Source organism: Xyrauchen texanus, chromosome 4 (genome assembly GCF_025860055.1).
Source record: "Xyrauchen texanus isolate HMW12.3.18 chromosome 4, RBS_HiC_50CHRs, whole genome shotgun sequence".
In the NCBI taxonomy this organism is placed as follows: domain Eukaryota; kingdom Metazoa; phylum Chordata; class Actinopteri; order Cypriniformes; family Catostomidae; genus Xyrauchen; species Xyrauchen texanus.
Genome location: NC_068279.1, coordinates 51729143 through 51755802, shown reverse-complemented (window position 1 = coordinate 51755802; position 26660 = coordinate 51729143). Strand labels below are relative to the sequence as shown.

Sequence of the window (26660 nt, the reverse complement as noted above, 5' to 3'; positions counted from 1 at the left end):
AACACTCATGCTTTATTATAAAAAAATTTTTTTCACATTTTAGAATAATAGTAAAGTCATCAAAACTATGGAATAACATAAATGGAACTATGGGAATTATGTTGTGACTAAACAAAATCCAAAAAAAAATCAAAACTGTTATATTTTAGCATCTTCAAAGTAGTCACCCTTTGCCTAGAATTTACAGACATGTACTCTTGACATTTTCTCAACCAACTTCTTAAGGGATCACCCTGGGATCCTTTTTAAACTGTATTAAAGGAGTTCCTATCTATGTTGGGCACTTATTGGCTGCTTTTTTATTATTATTTTGTCCAAGTCATCAATTTAAAAAATATTTTTGTCTATAAAACTAATTTCAAACATTTAAGTATACACCCTCAGATCAAAAGATTTTTAAGATCATGAGAAACATTTCAGTCAAGCGTTTCAAAACTTTTGACCGGTAGTGTATAATAAAATAAAACAGCTGGCTATGTCTCTCTTCACTCTGATCGTTGACATGTATGCCAATAAGTGTGGTTCACTGTATTGACTAATGCAATCTTTCTCTCTTATGTAATTTTCTCTTGCTTTTTTGCTTTCATCATCCAGTGGAACTTCCCTTTGGTGATGCAGTCTTGGAAGCTAGGCCCTGCCCTGGCTACAGGAAACACAGTGGTGATGAAGGTGGCAGAGCAGACACCTCTCACTGCCCTCTATGTTGCCAGCCTGATCAAGGAGGTGACTGGAATGATAATATTTGCACTTAATAATACAAATATTTGGGGATAAGTGTTGTAAATGTGTAAAAATGGATAATGTACATTTTTACAGTAGATTAAATGTCAAATTAAATAATAGGCCTATAATTTGAAGTTATATTGTTAAAAACATAGTCTTCCTTTAAAAACTTCATAGTAGTTAGCTACTTTTTTTGTTAGGTGCTTTGTGTTTTTTATTTATTTTGTGGAGTGAAAAGGGGGCAGCTGATGTCTGATCTCACTTAGGGCACTGCCACTGGTTACTGTTATGGCTTTTATATGGGTTAATTGCTTCAAGGGTCAGTGGCTATTTGGGGCTTAGCCCAGACCTCTTTGGAAACGGATGAGGCCATCCTTTCATGAAATATCAAAATATAATACACTTTATAAAAAAAAAAGTTTAAAAGTTACATCTGTGGGGTGTCTTTTATAATGTAAATCTTTAACTATAACTGAATCCAAAACTAAAAGGCCCCACTTACTTTTTTCTCCGCTTCTGATATGTTTAAAGATCAAAAGTTTCATGTTTTTAACACCATGTTCTTTGCTGCTGCTTGCGAATATCAAATTTATTTTGTATAACGTTTCGTTCATGCAACCTTCTTCAGATATTTAAAAGCCAAGAGTGCATCACCTGCAAATTTAAAATGTAGAGTGGACAATCAAAAGTAATTACAAATGGTTTTCTATCTCTGGTGTCATCACATGTACATGTGGGTTGCTTGATTCTTTGCCCTTTTGATCAAGGGTATGTGTGGAAAAACATCTAGAAAACGTAACGCAATAGTGAATATAAAAGTTCCATTAGACAAAAATATATGAATTATCCAGTTGCAGTTAATTTTAATAATTTTATCCATGATGTTTCCACTTTACGATTCCTTGGCATTGAAAAGGTAAAGGTGCCACCTAGAGGTTGTGACAGACCTTATATTACAGAGACGAGAGGTCTTTATAGTACACTCTCTAAAACGCTTTCCCCAATTGGTCTTAATGATGAACTTCCTTTTAATTTTCTGCTGTGATAATAAATTTGTATACAAAACACATCTAAATTTCATCTTCAAATTTATACTATAGTTTGCAGTGCAAAGTCAATTTTGATATGTTTTCTAAACAAATGTATTTGTAAATGTATACTAAGTTTCAATGTTTTTTGCGTGATATGGATGATGAATTGTTGTATTAAGGTTTTTTAAAAATACACTTTCTGTTTAGAACAAACCGAAATGAAAAATAATTACGTTTTTAGTCCCTGGTATAAAGATTGCTACTCTTTTTCTGATTGTCATTGGCCATGACTGTTTGTAACTACATTTGATTGGCCTCTTTATATTTTAAATTCCCATGTAAATTCCAATAAAATTCCTCGCACCTTTGAAATATTCTTCTAAAATTCTCAATTTGTGTTCTGCAGAAGAAAAAGTTATACACATTTGGGATGGTATGAAGGTTAATAAATGATGAGAGAATTTTCATTTTTGGGTGAAGTTTACCTTTAAATACCTGACGAAGGTCAAATGATCGAAACGTTGTACTAATTAAATTGTATATTGGCAAGCAGCAGCAATGTGTGGAACGTTGTTTGTTTATTCATTTTAGTATTTTTTTCCTATATACCTGCTGATAATTTTATTATAGTTTCTTCCTTTTTTAACACTATGTTCCTTTAAACGTGAATTAAACTTTATTTTTGTCCCTTTCGGATTTCCATAGTTCGATGTACATTGTGTACAATTGACAAGTGTTTTAAGTTAGTTCAGAAGGTAACAAGCTGTAAATAGGCTAAAAAAGGTATTTATGAGGAATCAAAATAATTTCTATTAAACTATAAAATAAATAAATAAAAAAAGAGATACATTCAAAAACATCAATAATACACATAACCAACTAAACTACAAATCCCTCTCCACAGACCCTCCCTGAAACCTTCCAAAAAAGCAATTTCCTAACAAACAAATCCCATTTCCCCAGCCTTTTAAAAAAAAACATCTCAAACGCAGCCACTTCGCCCACTCCCTAAACGAGGGTGCAGATGACTTCCATCTCCTGAGGTTGACCCTTCTGCCAATCATGACTTCAGACTTTTTAGGACCCAGCTTTTTAAATATCTGTCTGCAATATTAACAGCCGTCCCATCACCCAGGATACAGAGTCTGGGGCAAAAAGAAAATTGAGTGTCCAATACCTCACACATATATCCCTGAACCCTCAACCAAAATTTCTGAATCTTAACACATCCCCAAAAAAACATGTGCTGTGTCTCCATGTTCTGATTGGCACCACCAGCAGGTGGGTGTGTCTTTAAGACCCAACCTATACAATCTAGTGGGGTCCAGTAGAATCGATGCAAAATCTTAAATAGCATCAGACTGATCATTGCATCTCTTGATATAGACTTCTATAAATCTTTCTCTCTTGAGAGAAGACAAAGCTCTGTCCCCCAGACTCTGAATTAATAGGGAGTAATACACTGATGCCTCATGACCTTTTTCAAAAGCAGTAATCACCAGTACCTGCTGCTTTAGGTAGGAGTATTCTACTCCAAAAATAGTACAGAGCAGGTGGCACAGCTGTAAATACCTAAAGAAATGAGATCTAGGAATCTTAAAATGTTGAACCAATTTTTCAAAAGATCTCAGCACTCCACTCTCATATAGGTCATTGAGTGTAGTAATCCCCCTCCAAATCTGCTCGTACCAACAGAAAGGGAACTTATTAAAAATGTAGGGTTCAGCCATATACTTGAGGCAACATTTAAATAAAGAGGGGGACATCTACAGGGAGAGGCTGTAGCAGGTAGTTGAGTTTTGGCAACTATTAATTTTTCTAATTCATTTTAACAACATTAACCTTCCCAATCATAGATAAATGTAATGAATCCAACCTACTCTCATCATTCAAAAACCTTTTTATTAAAGGGTCAAAATTAACTCTTAAAATTAGATCTAGTGGGGTCAGAGATGAATAACAAAATATCATCTGCGTAAAGTAAAAGATGGGGGACACCCCTCTTGCCATCACCCCTGGAAAATCCTCCTCCTTTCTTATTGCAGATGCTAATGGTCCCAGGGCAAAACAGAACAATAATGGGGAAAGAGGGCAACCCTGCTGGGTGCCCCTATCCAGAGTAAAATTATATCAAATTAATCAATTTGTTTGTACCACCGCTACCGGCTGTCTATAAAGTAACTTAATCCATTCAATAAAAGTATTTCCGAACACGTATATTTCCAAAACCTTAAAAAGATAATCCCATTCTACCATATCAAATGCCTTTTCGGCAACAAGTATGTCCATGATATCAATAAAACGCCTAATGCTATCAAAAGAGCTATGGCCCCGAATGAACCCCACCTGATCTGTATGTATAAGAGATGTCATAACTTAATCAGTTAGCCAACATTTTTGACAAAATTTAAATATCTTGCTGGATCAGGGAAATTGGATGGTAACTCTAACACTTGCTTTGATCTTTGTCCTTTTTAAGAATCGGACTGATCCGGACTTGTGTCATGGTTGGCGGAATCTTTAATGATTCCATATAAACTTCTATAAAAGGTGGAGCCAGTTCTGTAGCATAAGATCTAAACAATTCAGTGGCAAGGCCATCTGGCCCCGGAGCCTTGCCTGTAGGCAAGGCCTTAATTACCTTGTTTTTAGACTTTGCCCTTAATTTCTGCTAAAATAATTTTGTCAAAGGCTGAAGATCATTGCAAAGGCTATTAATCGGCCGTCTGTGAGCATGTCACACTGAACATTATAAGATTGCCGATTTTGCCCAGCGATGAGAGAAATCCTTTAGGATTCCCGAAATTTGTCTCAGACGGCAGAATCGTGGCCAAAATCGTACAGTGTGCACCCGCCTTGATATGTTTCCACTTGAGCAATCGACGACAATAGAAATGAGGGACTTGGATATATAAAAAAAAATCTATTCTAGAATAAATCTTATGGACTGATGGAAAAACATTTATAGTCCCAACCAGATGGGTTCAAAAGTCTGCAAATATTTGTAAGACCAAGATTTTTACACATTCTGTGAAGTGTTAATGTTGCTCTTGGGGGCTTGCACACTTTTGCTTTGCTATGATCAAGGATTGAGTCCATCAATAGATTATAGTCTCTAGCAGCTTGCAAAATACCTTCAAGATCTATAAAAAAGTCCTGATCATCAGTGTGAGGTTCGTAAGTATTAGCTTAAAATATTTCCCCTGAATTTCTGCTAAAACTCTTCCTAATTTATCATTAATCTGTTTGAGACATTTGAATTGTATGTGTTTGCTTATCAATGTAATGACTCCCCTGCCCTTATTCGAGCCAGCACTAAAGAAAACATGTCCACCCCATATCTTCCCAAATTGTTGAGCTTCCTGCAGAGAAAGATGTGTTTCTTGAAGCAACACTATATCATATTTCTTAGGTTTAAGAAAATAAATTATCTTCCTTTTTTTATGGGGTGCCCCAACACATTCACATTCCACGTGGAAAGAGACAATCCACTCATAATAACATTTGACATTTTGACATATTGGGAAAAAATTTATTGTGTCAGAAATAGAATTATAAAGACCTTCCCTCAAAACAAAACAAAAAAAAAAACAATGTGTGCATTAACTCCACGCACGACAGCGCCAACCGCCGTCCATCCCTCTAAATTTAAACAGTCCAAGTACGCCTACGAGAGCCCCCGTGACAACTTTGCGTTCGGATTGCTCAAGTCCCATGCTTATGTACAAATTTGGGTTAGAATTGAGACAGAATTACACAACAGAATATAAACTATAAAACAAACTTCCGCCAATAGGAGAAACCAGCACAAAAACAAAAAAAGTTGCTCAGTTCAAGTGAATGTTCAGTGAGTCAGGCTCACTTGGCTGTTACATGTGAGCAAAAAAACAAAAATGCCCTAATCACTCCAATGTTTTGCAAGAAATATTCCACAGAACAAACTCAATAGGAGGCATATATGCAGATTCAACAACAAATGTCCCAAAGGAGTGTTACTCCACAATACATACTCTGGCGACTAGGCAGAACCTGCACAAAAATAAACAAAGAAGGCGCCCAGCTTCATGCCAGTTGGCATTACACAATAACTTACTCACTCCTTTGACTATATGAAGGATAATGCTTGCTGTGGGCATTTTAATGTTTTATGGCCATCCTTCGTATATATTCTCAATTTGGCCAGGAACATCAGTGCAAAAGCAACCTTCCGTTGATGTAAGATTTCTTGCATTCCTTGAATCGATCACGTTTCTCTCGTCGAATTCGCAAAGTCTGGGAACAAGAAAATATTGTGGTTCTCCCAAGAAACCTTCCTTTACTCCTCACCTTGAGTAACACAAGGTCTTTATTGGATGATCTCAGAAATTTGGCCAGAATTGATTGGGCCTGTCTCTCTCAGCCGATTGACGAACTCTGTGAGCTTGGGAAGAGCTCGTCTAGTAATTTCATCATATTTCTGCCTCCTTCGTTCTCAGGAATTCCAACAATTCGGATGTTGTTTCGCCGGCTATGATTCTCAAGGTCTTCCAATTTTTCCAAAACTCGTTCCAAGTCCGCCTTGTTCACTAGCGGATTAGCAGCTAATTCCCTCTCCGATGACTCCAGATAATTGATCCATTTCTCGACATCCCTGATTCTTGTAACCAACTCCGAGAATTTCGTCTACATGAAAGTGATCGATCAACGTATTGCAGCAAAAAATCCCATTATAAAAGCACATAGGAAATTCCTGAGGAACCCATGGTGAATTAGCTTTCCAGGTTTGCATACAATATTGATGTCAGGGCTGAATAGTTCTATTGACACAGCCGCGAACGCGAGTGCTCTTCATGCGTGCACATTCTCGCCACTGCTGGAAAGCAGCCGTCCCACAAGACAGTGGGTGGGTACTGAATTGAGTCGGTACTTGGTATTATCGATACTGTGTAGAAAGACTGAAATCTTTAATTTATATTTATTACTTAATATTAAAAAAAAATATATATATATATATATATATATATTTAGTGTCATCTTGATACTGAAGCACCAGTGCTTTTGACATCAGTACAAGATTCGGGGCTTTACTGAAAACATTCAGGGCTTAAGCTACCCCTTGCGCCGCCCATGGTTACTGGGATAAAGCGAGTAATATTTGGCTGGTCATGTGCTTTCAACATGATGGCCCCGATGATGTAGCCCAACTCCATGTAAAATAGATGAGCTTTTATTAGTTTTTTGTTTGTTTGTTTGTTTGTTTTATCAGTTTCCACAATTTGTTTTAGGTGGGTTTCCCAGCTGGTGTTGTCAACATTATACCGGGAATGGGTCCCACAGCAGGGGCAGCCATTGCCTCTCACATGGATGTAGACAAAGTAGCATTTACTGGCTCCACTGGCGTAAGAGGGTTTTCAGTAATTGGAATTGCATATCATATTTGTAATGTATCATTGTTTTGTTTGTAAACTGGAGTAGCGTATTATCATTCTGTAGGTAGGTCACCTCATCCAGCAAGCCTCAGGTACCAGTAATCTGAAGAACGTTACCCTGGAGTTGGGTGGCAAGAGTCCAAACATCATTTTATCAGATGCAAATAGTGAGTTCACCTTTTTATTCTGATCCTTACAGCATGTTCATAAATAATTGTAAATATAAATATACCATATTTCCATGATAGAGATGCTGAGAAGTTTATGAGGAAGACGTTCACTAAAAAAGTTATTTGCATTGGCAGTGGAAGAGGCTGTGGAGCAGTCCCATTTAGCCCTCTTTTTCAACCAGGGCCAGTGCTGTTGTGCAGGATCTCGTACCTATGTACAGGAGAGTGTCTACGATGAGTTTGTAGAACGAAGTGTGGAGAGAGCCAAGAAGAGAGTTGTGGGAGATCCCTTTGACTTGAAAACAGAGCAGGGACCCCAGGTATTACTCGGTCACGCACCTGTAAAAGCTTTATGCAAAAGAATCTTACATTTAAAACATGCATTGAAATATTATATTTACACAAAATTATAAAAATATGTGAATATATATATATATATATATATATATATATATATATATACAGCCGTGGCCAAAAGTATTGGCAGTGTCATAAATGTTGTGTTTAGCAAAGTTTTCTGCTTCAGTTGTTGTGGTGTTGATCCACATTGTTTCTAGATTATTGTGCAGAGTGATCAGATGCATTTTAAATAATTGCAAAAAGCTTCATTGGCCAAAGAAAATCTACTTTATCACAAAAACCCAAATTTCACTGTTTTTCGGTCACTAATCATATCAGAAACACCTGGGAAAGTGTGAACGAGTACTAGTCAGGTGAAATCACTGTCATTCTTTTTGGATAATAATGAGCAGACTGATGGCTATAAAAGGAGGGAAGTGCTTCCAATCATTGTGTTCTTGTTAGCAATGGTTACCTCTAAAGAAATACGATGAAATCGTCGATTTGCATCAAAATGGCCTCACGTGCAAGGAAATTGCTGCAATGAATATTGCACCTGAAAGAACCATTTACCGAATCATCAAGAACTTCAAGGAGAGAGGTTCAGCTGCAGTGAAAAAGGCTTCAGGACATCCCAGAGTGTCCAGCAAGCTCCAGGACCATCTCCTCCTGAGGAGTCAGCAATGGAATCGTGTCACCACCAGTGCAGAGCTTGCTCAATATTGGCAGCAGGTTGGTGTGAGTGCATCCGCACGCACAGTGAGGCGAAGACTTTTGGACAATGGCCTGGTTTCAAGAAGGGCAGCAAAGAAGCCACTTCTCTCCAAGAAAAATATAAAGGAAATTCTGCAGCAAGTACAAGGCTTGTACATCAGAAGGCTGGTACAAAGTTATTTTCTCTGAAGCCCCCTTCCGACTTTTTGGGACATCTGGAAAATCAATAGTCCGGAGAAGAAAAGGTGAATGCTACCATGAGTCCTGTGTCATGCCAACAGTGAAGCATCCTGAGACCATCGATGTGTGGCTACCATGAATAAAGAATGGTATCAAAATGTCCTGCAAGAGCAACTTCTCCCAACGATTCAGGAGCAATTTGGTGATGATCCGTGCATTTTCCAGCATGATGGATCACCATGTCACAAGGCAAGAGTGATAATGAAGTGGCTCGGAGATCATTACATTGACATTTTGGATCCATGGCCAGGCAACTCCCCGGATCTGAATCCCATAGAGAACCTGTGGTCAATCCTCAAAGAGGACAAGCAGGAGGCCACAAATTGTGATCAACTCCGAGCACTAATAAGACAAGAATGGATTGCCATCAGTCATGATTTGGCCCAGAAGCTGATATCCAGCATGCCAGAGCGAATTGCAGAGGTAATGAAGAACAAGGGTCAACACTGTAAATATTGACACTTTGCATATATTGAATGTTTTTGCCAATAAAACCCTTTAAAACTTATTAAATGCTTTTCACTGTTTTCCAGTATACCATAGAAACATGTGAAAAAATAATCTACAAATACTTAAGCAGCTAAATTTATGTCACTGCCAATACTTATGGCCATGGCGGCACACATTAAATTTTTTTTTAATGAGACGTGATATGCCCTGGTGCTATTTGTCACCTTACTTATTGAAACTGTCATAAATTAAATTAATATTAAATAAACATTTGAAAAAGTCACCTTCCTATCCTGGTAATTACAAGTAACATGATTTGCACAGTATATTGTTGGTTGCTGTGTTAAGAAAGCAGTAGCTTAGAATAGATATGTAACAAATGTTTGAATCCCACCATCAACACATCAAGCTGATATTACCTCCATAATTTTTTTTCTGCCCACTTGACTAAAGGTTGATGAAGAACAGTTCCACAAGATTCTTGGCTACATCAGCAGTGGAAAGAGAGAGGGTGCTAAGCTCATGTGCGGTGGTGGGATGGCAGCTGAACGTGGTTACTTTATCCAACCTACTGTCTTTGGGGATGTTCAAGATGACATGACAATTGCTCAAGAGGAGGTATAAAAATTAAGTTGAAAACCTTTTATGTCATTATCTAGGAAATGGCTATATACTGGATATCTAAATGTTTGTGGTTATATACTGTATATGTATGTTTATACACACACAAATGCATTCTTTTTTTCCTTTTTCATGTGCATTTTGGATGCAACTTAAATTTTCATTCTTTCATTTGTGAAGTAATTAAAACTTGCCTGTGCTACCTCCGCAGCGCACAAAATAAAAATACATTTTTCTTTTTACATTATATGTGTACGAGTTATCCAAATTAGTAGTTAAATTTTTTCCTTTAGTTGTTGCATTAATTTTGAATAATTTGAGAGGAGGTTCAGCCACAGGTACTGGAAGAAACTGACCCTAGGCTTGGGGGAGGAAGAGTCCAAACATTATTTAGTAATTTTTATTATTTAATAAGTTTTATCCCTTTTATCCTGACACCCTTAACTTTTCATAAATTATTCATACATATATATATATATATATATATATATATATATATATATTATTTTAAAAGTTTATTCCTGGACACCCTTCGTATATATTACTCTAAATCTGAGGCCATGGTTCTCAGCAGGAAACCGATGGAGTGCGTACTCCAGGAAGGGAATGAGGTTTTGCCCCAAGTGAAGGAGTTCAAGTACCTCGGGGTCTTGTTCACGAGTGAGGGGACAATGGAGCGGGAGGTTGGCCGGAGAATCGGGGCAGCGGGGGCGGTATTGCACTCGCTCTATCGCACCGTTGTCACGAAAAGAGAGCTGAGCCGAAAGGCAAAGCTCTCGATCTACCGGTCAGTTTTTGTTCCTACCCTCACCTATGGTCATGAAGGTTGGGTCATGACCGAAAGAACTAGGTCATGAGTACAAGCGGCCGAAATGGGCTTCCTCAGAAGGGTGGCGGGCTTCTCCCTTAGAAATAGGGTGAGGAGCTCAGTCATCCATGAGGAGCTCGGAGTAGAGCCGCTGCTCCTTTGCGTTGAAAGGAGTCAGTTGAGGTGGTTTGGGCATCTGGTAAGGATGCCCCCTGGCCGCCTCCCTAGGGAGGTGTTTCAGGCACGTCCAGCTGGGAGGAGGCCTCGGGGAAGACCCAGGACTAGGTGGAGAGATTACATCTCCACACTGGCCTGGGAATGCCTCGGGGTCCCCCAGTCAGAGTTGGTTAATGTGGCTCGGGATAGGGAAGTTTGGGGCCCCCTGCTGGAGCAGCTGCCCCCGCGACCCGACTTCGGATAAGCGGTTGAAGATGGATGGATTGATTCCTGGACACAATTGTGAAATTTTTGCCATATGGAACACAAATTCCATAATATGGTGCAATTTCTGCATTTTGTACATAGACAGCACATGAATTCCTATTTATACAGAAAAGGTGTATGTCTTATATAGATTGGCTGTGTTGCTGTATTCATTTCTGTATTACTGTTTCGTTTGTTTTTCTGTTTTGTCTTCAGTGGTGTTTGCGTTTTCTCTCTTAAATTAGTTTTAGAAAGGTACTGACTCTTTAAACTTTAAATATGACATAATTAGAACTGTTAATAATTTTTAAGATATTACAGTTTTTGTGGCTGTAATATTCAGGACAATTATATAATATCCTACCCCTTTTCTTTTGTTGTTAGATTTTTGGGCCAGTGATGCAAATCCTGAAGTTTAAGTCTTTAGAGGAGGTTCTTGAGAGAGCCAATAATAGCAAATATGGGCTTGCAGCTGCTGTTTTCACCAAAGACATTGACAAGGCCCATTATATCTCTAGTGGCCTGCGTGCTGGCACTGTCTGGTAAGCATGTAATTGATTTTTTTATCATTTTAAGGGTGATGGTAAGAAATGTAATAACTATTAAATACTGTTTTATATTGTGTGTGCCTCACAAATATATTCAGACCCCTTCAAAGTTATATTTTTCTTGATTACAAATGGTATGTACTCACGTTTTTCCAATGAATAGTTATATTGTAAACTTCTTTGCACTTACAGTACATTTTAAAGCCAAGATTGTGTATATCTGAGTAGATATTTAAAGAAAATTAAAAAGTAAAATTAATATTATTATATTAATATTTAGTTGAACCGAGTCACGTGACGCCATGCGAGGTTCGGACATGTGAACGGCCAGCTCTACACACTTTGCTAGTTTTAATACTTTTTGTATATGTTTCAATTTTGAGATTAAATACACCCTGATTCTGAACTGTTCTTGGAAGACAATAAGTCAAAGAATTGAAAATCCTCAAGCTTTGGAGACACTAAAAGACACTTACATGCTCAAGCTGAAGCCCCCGAGCAGCAGGCCAAAAGCCCAGGAGTCAATTTGGATAGTGAGGAGCTGGAAATTCGGTGACAATTGATGAAAGTGTCAGTAATGCTGACGAAGGTCGTTGTGGACTTTGAGGAGCTTGATGTAATACATCAATCGATCACTGCCATGGAAACTAAATTCACTGAGGTAGTTACAAGAGTGGCGGCTGCTGAGAAACGGATCAATTCGATCGATCGAGACATCGGAGAGGGAATTGGCTGCTAAACCGCTAGCAACCAAGGAAGACTTGGAACATGTTTGGAAAAAGTTGGAAGATATGGAGAATATTAACCGATAGAACAACGTCCGAATTGTTGGAATTCCTGAGCAGAGGGTCAGAATATGGTGGAATTTCTGGACTGGTTCTTTCAGAGTCTGCTCGACATAACAGGCCATAAGCTGGAAACCGAACAAGCTCACTGGGTCCTGGCTCGGCGATCCGCTGAGGGAGACAGGCCCCGATCAATTCTGGCCAAATTTCTGAGATCATCCAATAAAGATCTTGTGTTATGCGAGGCAAGGAGTAAAGGAAGGCTTTGGAAGAGCCACAATATTGTCTTGTTCCCAGACTTTGCAAATTTGTCAACAGAGAAACGTGATCGAATGCAAGAAACTCTTAGATCAACGGAAGGTCGCTTTTGCACTTTTGCATTCTCCTTCATAAATTCAATGGAATGAGTAAGCATTGTGATTCTCAGCGCTTCTTTTTTTGGAGGAACACACATTCTTGACAGTTATGTGGATGAATCTACATGCTCTTTGTGTTTATTCTGCCTTTGGCTGGAGATTGTTTTATAGATGTTCTTCTGCTATGTAATTCTCTCTCACAAATGTATATGTATAGAAACACCGGACTTGAGCAATCCGATGGCAAAGTTGTGGTAGGCGTACATGGACTGTTGGAGTTTAGTTGTACTAATGTTTGAATGTGGTCTTTTATAATTTTGGGTTGGGGTGCTATTAATGGATACATTCCTTCATCAAAGTGATGCAAAATGTGTAAGCCCCCTAGAGCAACACTGATGCTTCACGGAATGTGAAAATCTCTTACAGATATATGGAGATGTTTGAACCCATCTGGTAGGGGACTATACATTCTTTTCATCAGTCCATAAGATTTACTCTAGAACAGACTTTTTTATGAGAAGTCCCTCATTTCATCTGTTGTTGACTGCTCAATTGGAAACATCTTAGTCTCAGATCATGTCCTGGTGAGTTTAGAGATGTTGCCAAAAAGAAATCATATAGTTGGCACTTTAATGCTCTGTCATTTTGAGACTATAAAGGGTCTATTTTTATTTGTGTATACTCACAATAACATCAAAATCTTGTGCTTCTGTAAAATAAAGAAAATAAAAAGGGTGCGCCTTTAGCAGTCTCTGTGTTCGTGAGCATATTTCTTAAACATGTCACAAAAATTAACTGAAACTCTGTGAATACTTATCACACAAACATGAACCATATGTCTTAAGAAAGCTTAAAATGTCTACTTTTAAATAAAACAATTCAAATTTAAAAACAAATATTCTCCTGCAATGTAATCTGTATGAAACTAAGCGATGTACAGTTTCTCCTGGCTCAGCTAATTATCCCTAATGAGAGTGATCACGGACCCACGGACAGAGGGCGCTATCCATAAGGTAATGTGCCGAGGCGATCAATGCGAATGCTAAACACCGCCGATTGTGTCTTAAAAACATTGTTCATTGACTTTTCTGCACGGAAGATTTTTCTTTTCTTGGAAGATGCACCTGGATAGGGACGAAGAGTTAACATTTTCCTCAGAATAAGAGCGGAACACTGATGAACGTTTGCATTTTGAAGATAGTCTTGATCCAGCCGAGGATACAATTTCGGATGAGTAAGTCATTTAGTTTTACTTGCATATTAGTTGACATGCTATTTTATATAAACATGTACATATTTTACTAGTGGGCCTGTTTCCAGACTTACATCAAATGTGATGTAAATATGCCCATATTAGAAAATCAGCAAATTGAATGATTTCTGAAAGATCATGTGACACTGAAGACTGCAGTAATGCTGCTGAAAATTCATCTGATCACAAATTACATTTTACAATATATTAAAATGGAAAACTGTTCTTTTAAATTGTAAAAAGTTCACAATATCACTGTTTTTACACTATTTTGGATCAAATAAATACAGCCTTGTTGAGCAGAAGAGACTTCTTTTAAATGGTAGTGTAGGTCTAAAATTAAGTAAAGTCTTTATGTAAAAAAACATTTATAGTCAGATTACTTATTTTAACTTAAATTCTCTCTCTGTCACATTCCTCAGTGATAGGCCAGGGGAGGGGTTTTTGTCTCCTCTGGTGTGAAATACATCAATATCCATGTTAATACACCTCCTTGCATATGACCTTTCTTTTTTTCTTCTTTTTTTATTCTTTATTTTGGTGTTGCAGCATATACATTAGCACATGTTACAAAACAAATGTAGTTGTATTTTCCTTCTGCCATCCAGTTTTTCATTTAAAACAAAACAAAGAAAAAAAACCCTTGGGGGAGGCAAAGTGTGTACAAAATAGTCCATACTGAAGATTGGTACTTGAGGATTCTTAGTCTGTGGTAGTGACTGCGGGAGAAAGTAAGTTAGTTCCTAATGCGTGGTAGGGAGAAGGTTGTGCAAGGGTAAAGAAAAAAGGTATGTACGCTCTCTGGCTGTGTACATAGTATGTACTTAAGGGCTCATGCACAAACAAACAAGTAGGCAAACAGATATGGTTACCTTAAAAAGTAATTTGTTCGATACCTCCACAAAATCTGGTCGCAATGGCCTTACATATTCAACCCACATGGTCCAGAATTTAATAAACACATTTTTCTGAAGACGAAGAGAGAAAGTAATCTTTTCCATAACATAATCAGCATATCCTAAAAAATTATGTGGAAAACGGCAAAGGCAGGACAGTGTTAAATATGCTTTCCAATGCTTTATGAAGCTCTGCCCAGAATGGTTTTATCACTGGGCACTGCCAGAATATATGCCAGTGGTTGGCTTCTCTAGATCCGCACTGTCTCCAACATTTTGTACCCACCCCCCCCCCCCCAATATCTGCTTTTTGTTTTGGTGTTATACAAAATCTGATACGGCACTTCCACCCGAACTCCCACCATATGCGAGAATTAGTACATTTCCATGGGAATTTACATGCATCAAACCACTCATCGTTTGATATGAGAAAATTACCTTCTTTTTCCCATTTTTCTTTAATGTATTCGGTAGAGTGGGATTTTTTTTTTATCCTAAGGGCTTTATCAAATGTAGATATAACACCTTTATTTGGATCTTCTTTGTATGCACCTATAAATATCCTCAGTATTGGGTCATCAAGGTCTGTTTTTATTTTTAATGCTATGTTCAAAATTATTACGTATTTGAAGATATATATAAAAGTCAGATTTCTTAAGGCAATATTCTTTCTTCAAGCTTTCAAAATCTTTTAAGTGTCCCTTTTTTGTAAGGGAGTAGAATGTTGTTATTCCTTTTGTAACCCAGGATTTAAATCTATGATCCATGATATTAGGCTTGAATTCAGGATCATAGGCACACCATTGAATTATTTGTAGTTTATGAATCAGATTATATTCTTCTCTTATCATATTCCAGATTTTTAATTGTGCTTTTATCCATGATAAAAAGCATCTTATCTATAAATCTTCCCAAATTTTTATATGCTAATATTGTGTAAATTGGGGGATCATTCATTTTTGAAAGTTCAATATCTTTCCACCTTGCATGATATGTTGGATTACATATATTAATTAATTAATGGTTTAGTTTGAGCTGAATAAAAAGAATCCCTCAAATTAGGTAATGCCAATCCTCCTTCCTCCGTTGGGAGCTGTAGAGTTTTGAATTTGACCCTGGGTTTTTTTCCTTGCCAAAGAAATCTGGAAATTATTTTGTTCAATTCAGACCATTGTTTTGAGGAAACTTCTATAGGGAGTGCTTGAAATAAGTAAAGATGTTGTGGAAGGATATTCATCTTTACAGAGTAAATTCTATGACTGAGGCTAAGGAAAGAGATGGAATTCCATCTATGTATGTCACTTTTTATTTTTGTTAAGAGAGGGTCAAAATTTATCTCCGCCAATGTTGGAATTTCTTTCGGAAGATGTATTCCTAAATATTTCAGTGAATTATTTTCCCAATTAAGGTGGAATTTCTCTCTAATGTGTTTTGATGGAGTATAATTAAGTGTTAAAATTTGCGTTTTTTGTATGTTTAGTTTGTATCCTGCATATCTACCGAATATTTCTAGGAGGATCGTTAATTCAGGAAATGAGCTATCGGGTTTACTTAAATCAATACATCATCAGCGTACAATGCAGTGGTCTTCTCCATTTATGCAAATGCCTTTGATGCTTTCAGACTGCCTTATCCACTGTGCGAGAGGTTCTATATAAAGCGCAAAGAGTATAGGTGAGATCGGACACCCCTGTCTTGATCCACGTTCTAAGACAATGGAGTCCGAGAGACACCCATTTATTTTAATCCGGGCTGATGGTTTATTATATAGTGTACTGATACCCCTAGCAAAATTTTCGTGCATGCCAAATCTTTCAAGAATTTATATAAGAAAGGCCAACTCACAGAGTCAAAAGCCTTCTCATCCAAACTGATTACAAGGGCTTCAAGTTTGTCCTGTTGGATGTGATTTAATATGTGCAATGACCATCTAATATTATCATGAGCTTGTCTTTGAGAAATAAACCCTGTCTTATTATGTATAAGCTGGGGGAGAATCCTTTCTAATCTCTTGGCAAGGATGGCTGTGTATAATTTGTAATCGACGTTCAAAACCGAAATTGGTCTATATGAACTGCATTCTAATTTGTCTTTTCCCTCTTTTGGGATAACTGATATCACTGCCTCGCTCCATGACAGAGGCATTTTAGCCTCCATTAACAATGTATTGCAAGCCCGAAGGAGGCTTGGTATCAATTCGGGTCGAAAAGTCTTGTACCACTCTTATGGGAAGCCATCAGGGCCAGGAGACTTATTTGCCTTGAGCCTGGAGATGGCGCTGTTTAACTCTGTTATTGGAGCTGTTAATGATTGATTTTGTTCCCCTGATATAACTGGTAGGTTGAGAGAATCAAGGAGATTTCTGATTTGTTGCACATCCTCCAAGCGTGGTTGTGTGTACAGTAATTTGTAGTACTTTTTAAAAGAGTTTTGTATTTCATCTTGTTTATATTGTATAGTTTTAGTATCTGGGTCCCTTATTTTATATATTGTTCCGCATGTTTTTTTTTTTGTAGCTTCCTTGCCAAAATTTTAGTTGATTTTGAGCCTGATTCATAGTATTTTTGTTTTGTAAATATCATCTTTTTTTTCAATTTCCTGTGAATACAGTGTATTTATTTCGTTTCTAATTTTCTTTATTTTTGTTATCAGATTTGGTTTTTGTTCCCTTTTGTGTCTCAAGGTCTTTTAGTTCACTATTGAGACTCATTAGTCTTAATTGCTTTTCTTTCAGAAGGATATACCTCTCCCCCTAATGACTGCTTTTAAGGCATCCCATACTGTAGCTGAGTTAACTTCCCCATTATCTAGGATGCTTTTATTTAGCCTCCACAGTGTTCTTTTCGGGTTATCATTAATATGTAAAGTACAAGAGAGAGGTGCATGATTAGACAAGTCAATTGATCCAATGTTGCAGCTATGTATTCTATGGCGGTCTCTCTTTAGTACAAAAAAACAGTCTATCCTTGAATATACATCGTGAGGGCATGAATAAAATGTGTAATCACGGCCTGATGGGTAGAGATCTCTCCAAAGATCTAATATGCCCAGTTCTGTCATTAGAACGTTAATTTTTCTATGTAATGATGTGGTGGTTGAATTTTTTGATTAATCAAATTTTGGGTTGAGGTGAGTGTTGCAGTCTCAACCACATATAACAATTCCTGTGGCTCCTATCATTAAATCAAATATTTTCCTGTAAAACGCAAAATCACTTCCAGGGGGGACATAAATGTTAAATAGTGTTATAGCAGTGTCATCTATTTTACCTGTGACTATTATATATCTTCCATCCTTGTCTGAGACCTCTGAAAGATGTTCGTATGATACTTTTTGTGATATTAAGATTGCTACACCTCTTCTATGGCCTGACTTATAAGATGAGTAATATACCCTTGAAAATCCCATTCTCCTTAGTTTTTCATGCTCTGATGCAGTGAGATGTGTCTCTTGTAGAAACACAATCTGTGCTTTTTCCCCTTTTCATTTTTAACAGTATTTGACTTCTCTTAGCTAGGTTCAAAATCCCATTCACATTGAATAAAATTTTTTTTAGAGCTTGCTTATTCATGGCCTTCTACATTGGTCAACACAATTGGAACTTCTCCCAGTGTCTCTACCAATATTAAATGTGTACACTAAGAATACCTCTCCCATATAACAAACATTTAACGTGAACTAAGCTGTAACAATTTTAAACAGAACGCCACCGTAACAAATAAGAACAGTCATTTCCGGTGTTGAGGCTCATTTCAAAAGAGCCTTGTGAGGCTTTGTAAGTTCAAAGCTCCCGTAAGGGGAAATCCCACATTGTAATGGAAGTGGGGCCCTATGATATTGCATGCTAGTCTAAATAAAGCTGTAGCTAGTTTAGAAAAGACAATAAATAAAAAAAATAAAAAATAAAGCAAGGAAAACTCGCCAATTAACAAGTCCCGACTCGATTAAATGGATAATAGTACTGTAGGATTTACATAACTGTATACAGTTACTTGGCAATCCTCTGGCCAAATAGCCAAGATAGCGCGTAGCAGTGGGAATCAAATAAAACATACCTGCATTTCCGATTGGGGTGTTAAAAACTTCGGACTCCTTTCGTGGAGGATAATTTTCTGGAGTTTTTCTTTATGTTGAGAGTGGGGGGTTTCCTGGATTGTGTGTAGCCGTCCGCTGTGTCAGATTCCTTATCTCAACCTCGGTCGCGCTGTCTCCCCTCTACCTGCCAAGTAGATAGGAGCCCGATCTTCTCCTGATCCGCAGTAGTGGAGCACTTCACCACAGTAACTGAAAATCCTCGTGAAGCCATGTCTCGTTGCCTCTGTAGCATCCTGGTATAATCGTGTGCCGTCATCGTAGAAGACGCGCATCCTTGACGATTAAGGTGTCTGGAACTTTATTTGTTTTTCTTTTAACGCTTTCTTGGCTTCTGCATATTCTCCACGTTTCTTAAGCTCTTCTTGAGGGAAGTCATGGTCAACGTATAAGCGGACATCATTGCAAAACACTTCTTTTTTCTGCCACGCTCTCCTGAGCACCTCCTCTTTGGACCGGTAGCTCCCGAATTTGACAACTATAGAACGTGGTTTTACCTGCGGAGTATTGGGCTTCGGTGCTAATGCCCGGTGTGCTCGTTCAATTCCAAGCTCTCTGTCACGGGGAAAGTCCAGTGCGCTTTTCAACAAATTGTCCAGAAATCCAACCATATCGGTGCCTCCTTTATCTTCGGGTAGTCCATAAATCCTTAAATTGTCTCTGCGCGCACGGCCCTCCTGATCTATCAGCCTGGCTTCCAGATTAGCCTGACGCTGTGTTAACCGCTTGATTAGCGTTGATGCTGCTTGAAGTATGGTCTCGGTTTCTTCAATTCTCACCTCTGCCTCATCTAGTCTGTAATTTGTTCTCTTCAATTCTTGCTTAATGTCGGAGAACTGTGTCTTATTGTCCCTTCTGAACTCTCTTAGTTCGTTGAGAATACATCGCAAGCTCACTTCGGAGCCATCTTCACCATGAGGAGATGAACTCGGAGAGATACTACGGCTATCTTGCCTCACATCAGAGTCATTTTCTATCACATTCATCGTTGTCCTACTTTGGTAGTAACCCCTTTCTCCATTATTTCATAAAACATTCACCATGGTTCACAGATCTAAGGTTTTTGGGGTTATTTCACAAAACCGTCGGAGAGCTCGAAAATTAGGCTGTCATCGTCTTGGTGGTGGGACCGGAACTCCGCAAATACCTTTCTAACACTGAAATTGTCTTACAAAAGTTAAATTAGTATATTGTTTTGTATGAATGAGTGATCAGGATGGTTTTCACATCATTTTGTAGCAAAAACTCTAGGCTGCTAGACCCAGTTCTCAAAAGTCTTGTGGACAAATGTTTAGTATGTGTTATATGGCCTTATTTCAATTACTTAACATTTTTGTTTTTTCAAAAAACATGCAGAAACATTATTTTCTCAAAAATACAAACATGTACACACATGTTGCACACATATTATTGTAGCCCAGTTTGTGTTGAATACTGTGCTATCAGACTGTAGCCATTAATGTGTCTTTAAGCAACTGAAAAAAGCACAAATGTCAAGGCATGCCAAAAAACCAGGGACAAAAACACCCTCAGACCCCAGAGGGTTAAGGCAGTTCTTAGGGGTCGTTTCATACAGTATGCCTCATTCACCAAAAAATCTAAATCATGAGAACTTGTGACGTTGGAAGGGAATATTCAAAGTGCAGAGGCAGAGCTGAAGTGCCGAATGTCGTCCGATGGCCTCAGAGAATTGACCCGATTGAAATACAGATATAATACTATTTTGTTGCAAATTTTTGGATATTCAGGGCAAGACAGTCATATTTTGAGTTGGGGGACAAAGCAGGGGAGCTTTTGGCTAGATATACAGTATAAAGCAGAGTCTTTTTCTAACATTCCCTCAGTGGAATCTGCTGGTGGGGAATTTTTTTACCTCATCCATTGATATTAATAATGCTTTAAAGAATTCTATCTTGATCTCGATAGTTCCACATCTCCTTCTACTGATGAAGATATTCGAAACTTTGTGGAACCATTATAACTCCCTAAACTGACGAATGAGCAAAAATATTATCTTGATTCTGAGATAACCTTGGAGGAGCTTGGCGAGGTAATTAAGGGCCAAATGGCTTTGCTGCTCAGATTTTTAGATCTTATGCTACTGAATTGGCTCCACTTTTGATAGAAGTTTACACGGAATCATTAAAGAATGGAAAGCTTCTGCCAACCATGGCAAAAGCCCAGATCAGTCTGGCTCTTAAAAAGGACAAAGATCCAAGCGAGTGTAAGAGTTACCGTCCAACTTATTGGCAAAAAAATTTGTCTAACAGATTAAGAAAAGTTATGATATCCCTTATACATATAGATCAGGTGTGGTTTATTCGGGCCACAGCTCTTCTGATAACATTAGGTGTTTCATCAATGTCCTGTGGTCTGTGGCAAATGATCAGACTCCAGTCGCTGCCATGTCATTTGATGCTGAAAAGGCATTTGATTGGAAATGTAAATTTTGTAAATGTACAGGATTAGGATTATGTTTATTGGGTGGATTATGTTACTTTATAGACACCCTGTAGCGGCAGTACAAACAAATGGATTCATTTTAGATTACTTTACTCTGGATAGGGGCACCCGGCAGTGTTGCCATCTTTCCCCATTATTGTTCTGTCTTGCCCTGGAACCATTAGCAGCAAAGATATGAAAGGAGGATAATTTTCCAGGGGTGATGGTGGGCACATATGTTTCTGCCGCAGATGATATTTTATTATTCGTCTCTGACCCTTCTAGATCTATGACTTGCCTCAGAAAAGTGGGAGTGGTGGTGGTGTAGTGGTCTTAAGCACATAACTGGTAATCTGGTAATCAGAAGGATGCTGTTTCGAGCCCCACAGCCACCACCATTGTGTCCTTGAGCAAGACACTTAACTCCAGGTTGTCCGGGGGGATTGTCCCTCTAATAAATGCACTGTAAGTCGCTTTGGATAAATGCAAATGTAAAAAGATTTTCTATCTATTCTGCCTTCAATTCTCACAAGATTTCTAGGCCCTGCTGATCAATAGCTTTCCCACCGCATGAGGCCACCACCATACTTCACTGTACAGTAGGGATGGTGTTTGTTGAGGTATGGCCCATGTTTCGTTTAAGCTACACATACTTTGAATTTTTGCCATAAAGCTCTATCTTGGTCTCATGATCTGACCACAAAACATTTTCTTGCATCTTACCAGGGTTTTAAGTTGTGGTTCCTTTCTTACAATCTTTGAAGTAGAGCTATTGAAATAGTTGGCTAATGCACAGATACTCCAGTCTCAGCCACTGAATCTTTAGCTCTTTGGAAGGAACTGTTGGCCTCTTTGACCTGGTATTAAGATGCATCTCATATGATCTTTACGCAATCCCATAATACCTCGGTAGCTGAGGCGACATCACGTTCAAAATTCTGGATTTAAAAGAACCACGAGTCGGATGACTCTTTTTAACTGTAAGTCATACATATACCAAGACAATTGTTCCTTGTTTAAATAGTGCTTGTTTAGCAAATCCAGAGCAGATAATAAACAGCAGTTGTTGTACTTACATCATATATTCTCACGTCATGGGTCATTGCCCACCTCCCTGAATGAAGGATGTCTGAAATCTACTCGTATTACTTGCATGCATACTTAAAAGAACGTACTGTTTTGGTGGAAAATAAGTGTGTCCTTCATCAAATACAGTACATTCTGTGACAGTACGCGGTTTTGGATGTTGTATGTGTCTAGGTGGTGTGATGGAGGATAATTGCCAACTGGGATGTCCAAATGATTTGATATTACTTTGTATATTTCCTAACTGATGCAGTTTGAGTACTCTTATCTCTTACTACTGAAGAATGTAGGGTGGCCAGACGTCCCATTTTTTTTCAGAACAGGTCTGTATTTAAGCACTTTTGTGTCCCAACTTATTCTGAAACAATCTTGTTTTGTCCAACACACTCACAGCAAAATCATCAGGATTTGTATGACTTAAAAAAATGTGGCTAATTTGTATGATATCGTATAACTGCTCTTGTTTGAATTCCTATGAATTTTACTACAGCCAATGACATCTCTGGATATCATCTAATACGTGACATTTACTTGCTTCTCTCATTTGTATACATCCTATTATGTATACACACTCTACTGATTGGTTAATTTAGAAAAGGGATTTGGGTAAGGGCATAACATTAATAAGCATGTCCTTAACACCTCGTGCGTGAAACTCGCGCTTCCACATTAGACATCAGGAAATTTGCTCGTGATGAAGTCATACGAGTTTAGAGGTGTGAGATTTGTGGAGCTGCTTTTCCATCGCCCATGGAGGCCACACCAGCATTGCACAGCATATTTATACAAAAAAGCATGTGGATGCTGCCAAGTGTGCCACACCAAGTGTTAGTGATTTTTTTAAATTTATTATTTTGTTTTTTTTGTGAAGCAAAGTTCAAAATCTGACAAGGTACACGCAAGGACTTTTTTATTATCATTCTGTTGTACATGGCCATAGCTTTGCACATTCATGATCTGGGAAAAGTCTTGTAGGCCAGTCTGAAGGAATCATTCATAACCTCTGACATTAAAAGCAGTTGGAATCCCTGATTGAAGCTGGTGACATGCGAGCAGATTATTTCTTTTGTGCAGTGAGAAACTTTTACTCATCATTGGAGAGCCGCTCATTGAAGAGCACAGAAAAACTTGAGTGGGTGCTACTGAGATGCATCCTAGAGTGGAAAGACATTCAGAGCAGCCTCGAACACTTATACTCCAGAATCCCCGCTCTTCTTTTGACCGACGAAACCACTCTCTGAGTTGCATGCGTGAAAAATATTTTCACTCGTCGCATCACTGAGTGGAACATGAACAAGACTGTTGTGTCTGAGAGATGGACAGATGTTTTCAAGACTATCAACTTCGGAGTCTTAGCCAAGGTCGTGGAGTTTGTTTTATGCCTGCCTGGGACATCTGCATCTGTGGAACATGTGTTCTCATTAATGAACGCAGTATGGACAAATCTCAACTTAATTTTGGACTGGACTGCTCTGCATTTTACAATAAACTTTTTAAATACAAGCACACACTTGAGAAAAATTGCTGCCAGGGAAAAGAACAGTTAAAGATGCAGAAGCACCCTCTACTTCGCATTGATCTGCACCTAGGTAAGGATAAATCAATTTAATTTTTGCTGGGAGGGGGCTGTCCTGTTTTTCACAATCAGGAATTGGGTCACCCAATTCATTGTGGCAGTTTTTCTTCAGATCTGCAATCTGACCAATGATCCTTATCAGAGTGGTACTTTTATCCAGAGAAAAATGCTTATTTTAATATCTCTTGGATAGAGGTCAGTTGTTAGTTTATTTTCATAAAGGCACTTTATTAAACCATGAGCTTCTAGAGCAGATGGGTTGAATATTTTTGGCAAACTGAAAATGTATTTTCTTAAAATAAATTCAACATAAAACCGACGTCAACTCAAAAGATGTTTTATTGCATTCTTAAATGTTTTCAGACCGAGTATCACTCAGAATAAAAGTTCAATATATAGACTGTTTTAGTCAAATTTAGTAGAATTTATCATGGGTCTGAATACATTTGTAAATGTGTGTGTGTGTGTATGTGTGTGTGTATGTGTATGTATATAAAGATTGTACGTATCAATGTATGTGTAAAATAATTCAGAATTCTCTAATTTGTTTACATGTAGTTTGTATTTGTCTGTTATTCTGTTTTTATTAGGATTAATTGCTATGACGTGTTTGAAGTTCAGGCTCCTTTTGGAGGCTATAAGGCCTCAGGAATTGGTCGTGAGTTGGGACAATATGGACTAAACAACTACACAGAAGTCAAAACGGTAAGGCTTTCCCATAATATTCCAGCAAAACATTTTTCATCTGTCAAGATTGCTTCAACACTATATTGCAAATAATACACTCACCTAAAGGATTATTAGGAACACCTGTTCAATTTCTCATTAATGCAATTATCTAATCAACCAATCACATGGCAGTTGCTTCAATGCATTTAGGGGTGTGGTCCTGGTCAAGACAATCTCCTGAACTCCAAACTGAATGTCAGAATGGGAAAGAAAGGTGATTTAAGCAATTTTGAGCGTGGCATGGTTGTTGGTGCCAGACGGGCCGGTCTGAGTATTTCACAATCTGCTCAGTTACTGATATTTTCACGCACAACCATTTCTAGGGTTTACAAAGAATGGTGTGAAAAGGGAAAAACATCCAGTATGCGGCAGTCCTGTGGGCGAAAATGCCTTGTTGATGCTAGAGGTCAGAGGAGAATGGGCCGACTGATTCAAGCTGATAGAAGAGCAACTTTGCCTGAAATAACCATTCGTTACAACCGAGGTATGCAGCAAAGCATTTGTGAAGCCACAACATGCACAACCTTGAGGCGGATGGGCTACAACAGCAGAAGACCCCACCGGGTACCACTCATCTCCACTACAAATAGGAAAAAGAGGCTACAATTTGCAAAAGCTCACCAAAATTGGACAGTTGAAGACTGGAAAAATGTTGCCTGGTCTGATGAGTCTCGATTTCTATTGAGACATTCAGATGGTAGAGTCAGAATTTGGCGTAAACAGAATGAGAACATGGATCCATCATGCCTTGTTACCACTGTGCAGGCTGGTGGTGGTGGTGTAATGGTGTGGGGGATGTTTTCTTGGCACACTTTAGGCCCCTTAGTGCCAATTGGGCATCGTTTAAATGCCACGGCCTACCTGAGCATTGTTTCTGACCATGTCCATCCCTTTATGGCCACCATGTACCCATCCTCTGATGGCTACTTCCAGCAGGATAATGCACCATGTCACAAAGCTCGAATCATTTCAAATTGGTTTCTTGAACATGACAATGAGTTCACTGTACTAAAATGGCCCCCAGTCACCAGATCTCAACCCAATAGAGCATCTTTGGGATGTGGTGGATCGGGACCTTCGTGCCCTGGATGTGCATCCCACAAATCTCCATCAACTGCAAGATGCTATCCTATCAATATGGGCCAACATTTCTAAAGAATGCTCAGCACCTTGTTGAATCAATGCCACGTAGAATTAAGGCAGTTCTGAAGGCGAAAGGGGGTCAAACACAGTATTAGTATGGTGTTCCTAATAATCCTTTAGGTGAGTGTATATAAATTCAGCTAAAACTGCCGTAACACACTAGCCGGTTCCAAACAACTCCCTTTTGGCAGAGAGTGTAACACTTACTGACTGCTTTGCATAAATCTCACACTATTTTGTTGGAGGTATTATACACTTGCTGATTCACAATGGTTGACAGACATACAAACTCCCCCTGACTCACTCTCTCTGTCTCTGATTCCTTGAGCTTGCCGAAATAACATCAGGATTACCACGTGAACATAAACAATGTAATAGTGATTTTTGGATGCGATTAATGGAGTATCTTTAGAAAGTAGAAAGCATATGTCTATATGCAGCTTTCAGTAAATAAAGAATTTGTTCAATAAAAACAGACTGTTCTACCCCTGCTTTCTTATTTAATTAGGAATTTTAGTGTAGAAAAACCCCAGTAAAACGCTAGTTGACAGAATAACAATTGATTACAATCGTTGTTTGCGATGATGCATCTGTAAGTGCGCGATGTAAATGTTCAGATAGCAAAACGTCTTTTTCAGAAAATGTCACTTGACGAGACCGCAAGAGCCTAGCCTAGCGACATAATAATTTTTTATAGATTGTTATAAAACTGCTTTTACAGTTTTCGGAGCCATTACCTTAGTAGGTAGTTCAGACAATCAAGGGATTAACGGCCTCCCTCTGGCAGACCCTAATCTTAGCTCTGTCTCTCACCTACAGGCTGGCAAT

General features: G+C 38.3%; 1 protein-coding gene across 1 annotated transcript in view; it reads left to right on the top strand.

The window, feature by feature from the left end:
* LOC127643020 (aldehyde dehydrogenase, mitochondrial-like) overlaps positions 1–26660 on the top strand; it is a 97538-nt gene that overhangs the window by 67196 nt on the left and 3682 nt on the right. Inside the window, exons 10-16 of the mRNA XM_052125546.1 lie at positions 595–723; positions 7019–7132; positions 7227–7329; positions 7468–7652; positions 9529–9693; positions 11312–11469; positions 24551–24665. Coding sequence (XP_051981506.1) covers positions 595–723; positions 7019–7132; positions 7227–7329; positions 7468–7652; positions 9529–9693; positions 11312–11469; positions 24551–24665 — 969 coding nt within the window. The remainder of the gene's footprint in view (positions 1–594; positions 724–7018; positions 7133–7226; positions 7330–7467; positions 7653–9528; positions 9694–11311; positions 11470–24550; positions 24666–26660) is intronic.